Source organism: Phytophthora infestans, genomic scaffold, assembly GCF_000142945.1.
Source record: "Phytophthora infestans T30-4 supercont1.14 genomic scaffold, whole genome shotgun sequence".
In the NCBI taxonomy this organism is placed as follows: Eukaryota; Oomycota; class Peronosporomycetes; order Peronosporales; family Peronosporaceae; genus Phytophthora; species Phytophthora infestans.
The window spans coordinates 783624-795248 of NW_003303745.1; the positions used below are offsets into that span (position 1 = coordinate 783624).

Here is an 11625-nt window from a genome sequence, read left to right on the forward strand (position 1 = left end):
GTATCTTTAAACCATTTATCTTTTTACCATTTTCCTTATCAGAAGAGTCTTGTTGCCGTAACTATCTCTTGCAGGGAATTCACAATACCAAGCCTACACAACACTGCGGGAGCGTTTCTGTCAGTGTTCATGTAGCAGTTTTCGAAAACGTTATCAGGCGAGCATTTCCAAGTCCAGTAATTAGCATAAAAAACTCTATTTTTAAAATTCATTTTTTGTCGATCAAACCCTTGCAAATTTGATAGCAATAGGAAATAATAGTACCTTCCCCAAGCGGCACCCACGGCAAGTCCCCGCGCCGTCGCCTTCGGCGACATGTTTTCGTTCTTGCATATTTAGTGACCAGCTTGAGCACTTCAGGTGACGCATTTTGATCGTGGACCTTCCTGCTTCCAAGGGTCAGTCAATGCATAGCATTGCCCTCTGTGTGAATTTTACTGCGCAGTCATCAACAACATCATTCCATTTTTCTGTGTTTCCTCGATCAGCTGATCCTGCAAGTGTGTTGTGTGTTCCCTTAACTTCCAGTTCAGATTCTTGAGTACCACGTTCTGCGCATAGTCGACATCTTCTGGCCGTGCGGTTGCTATCTCACTGGTCTCTCAGTCCAAGTACATTTGCTCGCACACACGCACCACGCAAGCCTTTGGATTTGTCTGGGCGCGCGAGATGATCGTCCACTTCTGGTCACGGAAGTGTAGTCCTTCGTTGTTCAGCATCATCATGTCGGCCTTGATGATTACGATGCGATTCGGTTCAATGTATTTCCGCAGAAATTGAACGCCCTTGACCTGCTTTACGTACGACTGACACTGCAACGTCAGGATCCAGTTCTTCTCGTGTGAGTGTGGTTGGCTACCTTTCATCCCACGCACCCATTTCTCCGGACATGAACGAGGGATACTCAAGTCCTTCCAGCAAATATCAGCATAGGGCACGGCACGGGTGTCGTTGAAAGAGCTTCCGCTGTCATCCCGAAGTCTTTGATGTATTTCATCTGCATACTGCAGCTAACAGAGGGGGGTGGTCCGCTCTGAAAGACTGTTCCTGAGTCTAAGTAAAGCTGTCCCACTCTCTGTTCCAAGTGATCCACGATCGACTTGCTGTTCTCAAAGGCAGCGAACGAGTATCTAGATGTGGGTTCGTTCCCGAATACAAAATTGATTCCTGTAACAGGGAACGTTTGTCCAGAATCCGACGCAGATTCTTGTCCAATTCGACTTGGTGTGCCAGGATCTCTTTAAGTTTCCGATTGGTCTCTTCGGACTGTCGTCGAGCTTCGTGCTCTGTTGCGACGAGCTGCTCCCACTTGACCTGTTGGGCTGCGATCTGAGGATCTAGAACTCCACGGGCGGGTTTGTAGGGTCGCAATCTCTTGAGTTGCTCGACCGGTTCCTCAAGCTGTCGAACGTGGTCTCTGAGTCCCCGAAGTTCCGCCTTCTTCTGCTGCTGTAATCGCGTCGTGTACCCAGGAGGGTTGGCCTTTCGTTTCCGCATTGGGGCATTCTTGGTATTGCGTGCTTCGGGGATGTTTGTTGTAGTACTAGACTTGTCCCAGTCGCTGCCGCCTAAGAGTTGATCGAACGAGTCAATAAAGGCGATGGCTTCCTCTACCGACACGAAATCGTCGTTCTGAGAATAGAACAGACTCATGATGTGTCGCTCGTTGATTGACTGGGCCCTGGAAATTGTAGAATGGAAGAGGGGGCTACGGAGTCATGGCGTTTACGTGCGGGTGGGTGAGATGGAGAGGTTGATGATTATGGGGGCAGGTGTTTATGAAGGTCAATGGCTGCAGCGTGTGCCTCTAATTACTGTTACCCCGTTATATCTGCATCTTAAGAATTCATGCACTCCTGTTTAAAATTACAAGGTATCTTAATAATATACCCATTTTTTAAACATATTGATTTCTTAAAATAGATTTGATGTTTTTAATACCGGTATATAATACCAGCTGTCAACTTGTTTTCTTTATAAATTATTTAAAGAAATCAAGGAATTCAAGCCGCAGGTATCCAAGATGAGTCAAGCTGTTGAAACTTTGTCCGTCAGCACGTCTTGATGTCGGCGCGAGAACTCTTGGAGCTTCCAGCTGAGCGTTTTCAGTACGATGCTCTGACGTCTTCCGATCGTGCAGAGAATCCTTCTTGAGGATCCATGTACACCTCCTCGTAGATGCGAACAACCGAAGTATGTACTGAATCTGTTTCCGAGCGTGTAATTATGGTCAAGCACTTGTCCGGGAAATGCAGCTCTTCAGTTTGAGGGTCATGAGATCTGTCCGAACCAGTGCAATCCTCATTATTTACTCGACCTCGTCAGAGCGGACATAATCTTTAGTTAGAGACCTCTGTGTTACAATACCGATATCCGTTTTTGAATTATCACTCACCCTAGTTATTCACTAATGAGAGGATAAAGGTAAGTTTATGGTAAGTTGTTAACGTCATCGGAAACCCCCCTCAACCACTATATTTGGAGGGAATTACTTTTAGAATATCAATATAGAGAGGATCACGTGTACAGTAGATAATTTTTTTTTTTAGCACGTACCAGCATGATTTGTCCCACCAGAGGCAGGACTCTCTTGTCACACGTAACTGGCAATAAGTATTGTTTGATTACGGAGATTATGAAGATACAAGTTTACGGAAATGTATGGAGCCACTACACGTGACTACCCCCACCCTTTCGTATTCCATTGTCTGAGTGTCGATCACAGTGCGAGCTGTTACCATTATATTCCTGCAATTACTCAGCAGAACGCCAGCAATGAACTTCGTGGCAATCCCGACCGAAGATTTTGACACGGTCTCCGAGGCAATCGCGTTCATCGATTCGTTCAACGTCGGCCTAGAACAGGACACTTTCCAGCGGGACACCAGCAGTAGCATTCATCACCACAGCGATCCTCCTTCGGCGTCCAGCGACAGCGACGGGCAGGCTTTAATTGTTAAAGGCGTCAAAAGGAAAGGGCGAGGCGATCCATCGGGATACTCGGCACGCAAACAACAAGGGAAGAAAGCGGAAATTGAGGCTTTACGTCGTCAGGTGAAGGAGCTCGAGACGCACACTTCGCAGCTGAAAAGACTGCGAGTAAGCTCAGAAGACGAGTACGGACCTCTGGCAAATGATCCGACTCAGTCTGCGTGGAGAAAGACAGTGAAGGTCGAATACCAAGAGCGACAACGCTCAGAGGAAATTAATCGTAAGCTGAAGTCGATTGTCTCGTATCAGCAAAAGCTTGACGGAGCGCTACGTCACATCCTAGGAAAAAAGGAATTCGCTCAGGTATGTTTTTCAAGCAGCACTGGACATGCTGACGAGCTTCTGACTCCTGCGTATAAATAGGAGACTGAGTTTTCTACCACAACGAAAACTATTGATCCACATGCTGATACTAAAAACAGCACAGAGACGATCACAAAACTCGAGGAAGAAGTAGCGCAGCTCTATTTAGAGGGGATACCGCCGTTTGTTACGCGATCGTTGGCCACCGTCAACGCAAGCATGACAACCAAGCACGACAGCGAGCACGGACTGTTGGGAGTTGTGGCTCTTAGACACGCCCCGCGAAGTAACAAACAAACTCCTTGTTTGCAAAGGGAAAATATGAAGACTGAATTACTTTGTGTCAGTCCTGAGCATTGACCAACACTCACGGGCCTTTGCCCTCTCTCATATAACGATCTGGTTTCTTTGCTGTTCCAGCTTTCTTCAATCTGCGCCAGGCCTCGATGCACAATCCAACACGCCCTTCTCGAAGATCGGTCTTCGATGTCGAATACTGGTCTTCGACTACTTTTCTGCTCCAATGCCTGCAATCAGCAACAATCCTTTCAGTCGCTTCTTGTCCAGAGGCTTGGTGAACGTGTCGGCAGGGTTTGTTTCCCCCCTCACCTTATGCAACTCCACAGTGCCTTTTTGCACTTGCTCTCGTACGTAATGCCACCGTAATTCAATGTGGCGCGTACGTCTGCTGTAGGTAGGATTAGTTGCCATCACGTGAGCAGCTTGACTGTCAATTCCTACACGCAATTTCACATCGTGCAGCGGTAACATCTCTTGCAAAACATTTTTCCCAGCAACTGCCTCCATTGTGGCTTCACACGCTGCAATGTACTCCGCCTCCGCGGTCGACAAAGCGATGACGGATTGTCTTCGTGACATCCATGCTACAGCTCCGCCTGCCAGCATAAACACGAAACCAGTAGTGCTCTTCCTTTGATCTGGGTCATTAGCCCAATCACTGTCACAGTAAACCTGCAACACCAACTCCTTCGAGTTGTTCTTCTTTTTCTCGTACTTAATTCCATAATCCAAGGTCCCGGCCAAGTAGCGCAGCACTCTCTTTACCGTTCCAATATGCTTCGCCGATGGGTTCGCTACGAAGCGACTCAGTTGGCCTAATGAATAAGCCAAGTCCGGTCTGGTACTTGTAGCCAGGTACATGAGCATACCAATGGCTTCACGGTACGGAAAGCTGCCGTCTGCACTCTCCTTCTCTCCAAGAGGTGTGAGCCGTGAATTCACTTCCATTGGATTTCCTACTGCATGTGCATTTTCAAATCCCAGCTTGCCAAGAATCTCTCTTGCGTACTTGCCTTGACTGATCATAATGTACTCTGACGTGTGAGTCACTTCCACACCTAAGTACTGTGTTAACAGCCCTTGGTCCTTGAGACCGTACGTGTTGTCCAAGTCCATGAACAACTGATCTTTGTACTCCTTGCTGTTTGTTGCAACCAAGATATCATCGACGTATACTAGCACGTATACCATCGTGCCACCATCAAACAGGTAGTACAGGCACGGCTCCGTCAACGATCTTTGGTATCCACGCTGAATGAACCAATCATTTAGTTCTGAATTCCATTCTCGACCCGATTGTCTTAATCCATACAAAGCCTTGAGTACCACGTAAGAATGGCCACTCACTCTGCACGGATATCCGTTGATGGAGTGTAGATATTGTCGTATGCCTAGCCATGCATTGAGGTAAGCGGTATTCACGTCTCCTCCGTATACCTCTAATCCCAGTAATGCCGCCAGTCCCAACAACAGTCTAAACGAAGCCATTCTTGCCACAGGGGCAAACGTTTCCTTGAAGTCAATGCCTGGTCGCTGGTGATTCCCCAACGCCACTATCCGAGCCTTGAATCTTATCACGTAACCCTGATGATCCGACTTCAAGGCATAGACCCACATTGTACTTACAGGCTTCGCATCTTCGGGCATGTCCTCATTCGGTATTTCTTGGATGACCTTCTTTGCCTTCAGTGCAGCGATCTCTACCATTTCTGCTTCCATCCAATAGTTAGCAAACCTGGATCGCAGTGCCTCACGTCTGTTACGAGGAATCTTCACCTCACAAGCACGAATAGGCCGGCCATGCTCATCCAGAACCCGTGAAGTCGCTGCATTCATCACAAAGTCATCAAAGCGTCGAGGTTGACGTCTTTCTTGTATCTCTCGAAGTCCTGTTCGAGTTCTCTTGGTATCTGGCTTTGCGGCCTCGTGTTCCACACGAGCCTCTTCCGACTGAGTTTCATCGCGGTGGGTACGCTTTCCAGTTTCTCGAATGACAACTGGATCAAGACAAACACTAGCGTCCATCTTCTGCGCGTTATTATTGTCCACAACCGCACTTTGATGTTCATCAGTACTCTCTGGGTCTTCTTCAAGCCCCACACCACTCGACGAGTTGTTATTCTCCATTGAGATAGTCTTCTCATCAAATGAGAACACACTTGCTACAGTAATGTCGTCGTCTGTCGGTAATCCTGCTTCGTCGTCATCATCCACCTCATTACCATCCAGCGATGAGCCCCGTGTTCCCACCACAGACCCAACGTCAGCACCATCATTTTGCGTAGATGATTCCGACTGCTTGCCACCAACACAGAGATTTCCTGAGCTACTTGCCTTAATCTCGCTCCTTGGAATGCTAGTAGTAAGATTACATGCGCTCGAAGCTGCATCAGTGAGTGATACTCCGCCATGGCCATCACTCTCGTGTAGATCCGCTCTACCGAGCTCTCTCGTGCTTTCAATCTCATCTGGTCGACTATTTAGAGCATTTGAGACAGCATCTGCCATCTGAACGCCCTTCTCGTGCTCACTGTTAGCCGCTACATCCATCTCGCCTCCCACGAGTCCAATAGACAACTCAGAATTTGGCTCGCTAACCAGCTCCATTGTCTTGGATGTAGCCATTTCGTGGTTCAAACGGTTGTCATAGTCCACATCCTGGTCATCACGTCGGGTAAAGTGCAGTGACTCGAGGTCCTCCTCATCTACAGCACCTTCGTGACGGTCTTTGTAAACTACATCTTCAGCAACCCGTAGATCAGATACAAACCTGGCGGTGTGCTCATCAGGAAAGTAAACTTTGCAGCCTACCACGTCCTCTTCGTAACCGAGTAGAAAGCCAATCTTGGCGTTGTTATCATGCTTGCGTCTTCCAGACGTCACAGGAACATGAACATATGCTAGAGATCCAAACTTCCTAATGTGATGCACGTCAGGTTTCATTCCAAATATCATCTCATAAGGAATTCCTTGAGTGCCACGGTTGTATACCCTATTCTTGACGTATACAGCATTTCGTAGTGCTTCCGGCCATAGACTCCGAGGAAAGCCTGCATGTACCATCGTGGTTTTCATCATGTCCACCAATGACTGATGCGTTCGTTCGCACAAGTTCAATTGAGAACTTTTTGGACCCACTCGGATGTGCTCAATTCCTCTCCGTGCGTACCAGTTTTCCATACCTTTGTTGATGAACTCCCCACCTTTGTCTGTCAGTACTTGCTTCACTTTGTAGACAGTCCCGTTCACATTTCGTCCTGCTTGACGCTCGGCCCAGAGTATGTACTGTTGCAAGTGCTTGTTTACAACTGAACTCTCTTTACTAGTCAACAGAAACACTCTCACGAATCTGGAGTATCCATCCATAACCACTAGTACGGCTTCATACCGAGTCCGATTATCTTTACTTGGAATGAGAAGGTCAGCGTACACAACTTGATTCGGCCACTTTGTTGCCCTGTCCATCTTCTTGCGATGAGCCTTCTTCTTTTGCTTCCCCACATGACATGCGTCACAGATCTGCTGGTGACGCTGAGTCAACATCATGCCTCTCACTAATCCCCGGTCTACCATCGTCTTCAGATATTGTGGACAAGTATGACACATACGCTCGTGCCACAACGCCAAAGTGCCAACCCCTTCGGCTATAGTAAAATTTACCATTGGACGCCGATTAACAGGCTCTTTCACGCTTGTTTGACCTGGATGTAGTCCCAGAAACCCCCAAGTTGCTTCCTGAGGCTTCGCTACTGCTACTGATTTCCCTTCCCAAAGAATAGTAAAGTCCTGAGTATCATGATTGAACGTAAAGTCAAACCCTTGTTCATGAGCAAGTCCGGGAGAGAAGAGCCCGAATTCAGCTCCGGGTATGTAGAAAACATCATCCAGACACATTACTGTCTGCTCTCCATTCACCTCAGTAGTTAAGGCAACAGTCCCCATCCCAGCGATACGAGCTGCAATGTTTGGGGAAATACCTCGAATGCTGCGTAGTTGTGACGCGTCCTCAGTGTAGCTCACAAAATACGAGCGATCTCCGACCACGTGAGAGTTCGAAGCTGTGTCAAAATACCACCAACCGCTAAAGTTTTCATCGACAGGTACTTGATCATTAACTTCTAGAAGCTTCTCATCTACTCCTGTTCCCTGAGCATCGTACAGAGTCTCGTGCAGAGTCTCGTGCTCATGATGAGCCTCAGCCGTTATCAATCCCGTCACTATCCCCTGATCTGCAGGTTCATGCAGTATCTGTGACAGTCCATTTCCTTCTTGGCTGAGTGTCAGATTTCCTTGTGGTTTCCGCTTGGGTTCACTGTTACTCCCAGCACCACTCTTGTTTTCTTGACTGATCGTCAAGTTTCCCTGCGGTTTTCGCTTGGTCTCTCTGTCTCCAGCACCGCTGTTCTTCTCTTCACGCTCCGGACACTTGGCCTTAATATGGCTATCACTCCCGCAGACAAAGCACAGCCTGGCTTTTCGCTGTTTACTTGACTTGTTCTGCTGATTACTATTTCCGCCTTTTTCCGGATCACCACTTTTATCACCTCCGCTTTTATGCCCTCCTTGCTTTCCTTGACGCTTGCCTCTGAATTCCTTCTGTCGAGCAGCGGCTGCAAGAATTAATTCACGAACCCGTACCGGTGTATACACACTTGGGTCCGCGCCATAGCGGATCGAAGATTTCAGACATTCAAACTCGGTCAAATCTGGCAAACTTTCCAACAACATATCCACCATTGTACTGTCTTCAATAGTATGCTGTAAGCCTACCAACTCCGATTTGATGCTGAACATCTTGCAAAGATGGAGATTTGCATCTCCTCCAGAAGCGAGCTTCTTATCCCAGAGATCATTCTCCAAGCGACGAATCGTGTAGGCCTTGATAGCTTCATTCTGCTTTCCTTCAAACAGATTACAGAGCTCTGCCCACATTTCCGATCCGGTCTCCTTGTCGCGAATCTGCTGAAGAATTTCCGGCGGAACAGACGTACCAATCATCCGCATGATCTTGATTTGCTTCTTATTGAACTTCTCCTGGTCCTCTGCACTCGCTGTGGAGAGCATGTCCTTGGTTAAAGCTCCATCAGCAATGTCCTTCAAGTCATCCTCCTTGAAAACGTTCATCATGGCCCATTTGTATGTCTGCCAATCCTTGCCTTGCCAATTCTTCGGCACCCCTTCGCTGGTGTACTTCATCGGCTTACTCATGCCTGCGCTGCCACCACTTGGGCTCATAACCCTGTTGGGAGTTGTGGCTCTTAGACACGCCCCGCGAAGTAACAAACAAACTCCTTGTTTGCAAAGGGAAAATATGAAGACTGAATTACTTTGTGTCAGTCCTGAGCATTGACCAACACTCACGGGCCTTTGCCCTCTCTCATATAACGATCTGGTTTCTTTGCTGTTCCAGCTTTCTTCAATCTGCGCCAGGCCTCGATGCACAATCCAACACGGACAATACGTTGAGATGCTATCGACTACTTCTCTGCCCTGTCCAGTGGGTTCTGCAGCTCAGCTCGTGTGGAAGGAGATCACCTCGACCCGTGCGTTATCGAGTTGTGTAAGTCTGTGGAACGTATTTATTCAACTGTTAAAAACATGTCTAAGCTGTCTTGTAACCTGCTTGACCAGCTTCAAGGGAACCAGCCTAATTCCTACGTGAGGAACTGGATGATAACCCTAGAATCCGTGACTGAAAGCAAGCAAGTCAAAGGCGTTCAGTTTCTAAGGAAATTTGACGAGCCCAATCGCGTTGTGGTCGTCAAATCAGGGGCTATAACGGTACTTAATGAGGGGCTGCAGTTCCGTGACCACTGTTGGATAGCCATCACTCGCTCTGAGACGTCTCCAAATAAGTCCGTGGTCCAATGTAGCAGACAAATCTACGTGGATCCAAGCAACGGGGACAGTTGTAGGTCACAAGGCGAGCGACATTTTGCCGCGATGCAGACGCTGGCCATCAAACTCGAGCAGAATCGCAGACGTTGCAAAACCTACTAGGCCGATAACCTGACTTTGTCAGGGAATACTACGTAGTACTGGTAAGCCGGATTGTGTGTGTACACTACTTCTGAATTTAAAGTGATGTCAGTAAATGTAAGGTTGGCCACCATAATCGTTTGGTTTCGAAAAACAGGCTAATGGTAACCAAAAATCATATGATATTTTTATAGTACATGTAATAGTACTATTTTCGAAGTTTAATATCAATAAAGCTCAGCTTTTCAAGAGCTAGCATAATATCTTAAATTACCTTATAAATTAAAAATTTTGAAACTAGACGATATTTTATGATTGTTTCCCACTTAAGTACGTTTATTTTCACCTTACCCACGTTCTGAGTGAGCCGAGGGCTCACAAAAAAAACTCTCTCGGTCAGGTTCTAAAACAGCAGTAGTGATGGCAGCCTTTAAAACTGACGAGTATTTGCTCTATTAATAGTAATTCACTGTGACACAGACAAAACCGATCGAGATGGAAAACTGCAAAAGGTTCCAGTCGCTTAAAGTCAATAGAGCGAAATCAAGATATTTGTTCTTGTTCTCTGCTGATAGCCTCGTCCGCATCGTACGTCTTATAAACTTGTAGCCTGTGAGGCTTGATTAATGCGCTCAGCAGTGCCAACACACCACACCAACCTTGCCGTCACTGTCACAATCGTCCTGGACTCCATCACCCTCATTGTTGATTAGTAATACTCGACTTTTTGCCCACAGATAAAAACAATCGATGCCTGCCTCTTCCCATCCCTTTATTACGCGTGATTTTATGATCCGACCATGCTCGATCTAGGCTATAAAACGGATGGACATTCCATCTGCAAAGCACAATAATATTTTATCTATATTAAGTGGTCTACCAGGTGATATTACATGTATCACTATGTTAACTTCACGGATTTTGGTGTTACCATTAACTTCTGTTCGTGACACTTTCACAATTCAAAATGACCTTATGGGGGCCCACGAGAGAGGATAAAGAGACCATAATAGATGCGATCGCTTTTATCGAGTCATTCGAGGCGATTGTGGAGGAGAGGAAGCACAACAGCGTCAGCGTTCAGGCTCGTCCTCAGGTCACTGAGAAGACTCTGCCTCACGGACTCAAGCCCAAGCGAAAGAGAAATGCAAACCCACCAGGATACACTACGCGTCTTCAGCAACGCAAGCGCGCAGGATTGTAGAATCTGCATAATGAGTCTCAGAGACTGGACGAGCAACTGAGCCGACTTTGGCGCTTGAACTCAGCTATTCAAGAGCAAACTGACCTGGCTCCACAAAGTCAAGCTAAATGGAAAGAGCTCTTTGAGTACAAATGGGATGCTCGTCAACAATCAGAAGAAACCAATCGCAGACTCAAAGAAATTCTCGCTCATAAACTGGATACTAGTAAGCAATTACGTTAAGTTTTTCAGAAACAGTCGCTATTGAAGGTTTACCGTAATTCTACTCTATTCGGGTGCTCTAACTCTAGCAAAACCGTAAGTTTTGGAAATTAGGGAAGCGACTTCGTGTTTGGGAATATTGTAACAGCATCGTATTCCTTCGCTGCGTTCGAGAACATCAAGGCGATCGTTGGTCATCTGGAAGACGTGGTGAGCATTCTCTATCTCAAGTCTGTGTTCGCGCCGTGGCCGTTTTCATCAATCGGATATAACATGTGCTTCAAGTTCGACAAGGATTGCGGAAATGTAGCCGAGATGAAGGCAACGCAACGACTCCCGTTGCATGCTCTGTTGGAAACCGCATTCAGGTTGAAGTAGAATGAGTTCTTTAAATCGTCTTTTGGAACTAGCTAGTAGAGTGATGCAGCCCAGTGCGGAATCGCCGCACTGCTGCCAGTCCGAAAGTTTCCTTAAACCCAACAAGTTGTGTGTGAGTGCGATAGATCTGCGTTCTGTTAGGGTTCTGAGCCCAAATACAAGCAACCTACAGCGCTACACGTTAGTAAACGACACTCAAGAAACAAGATGTCATCCTCAAGCGACTCCGAAGACGACCGACACAGCAGAAAGAAGGACAAGAAGTTCCA

At 47.0% G+C, this 11625-nt stretch overlaps 1 protein-coding gene across 1 annotated transcript; it reads right to left on the bottom strand.

The window, feature by feature from the left end:
• Window positions 1-434: 434 nt before the first annotated feature.
• PITG_09149 (uncharacterized protein) lies at window positions 435-973 on the bottom strand (the record flags this gene model as incomplete). Its single annotated transcript, XM_002903423.1, has 3 exons — window positions 435-551; window positions 630-855; window positions 939-973. 3 exons carry the CDS (start codon window positions 971-973, stop codon window positions 435-437), a joined length of 378 nt encoding a protein of 125 aa, XP_002903469.1.
• Window positions 974-11625: the final 10652 nt, after the last annotated feature.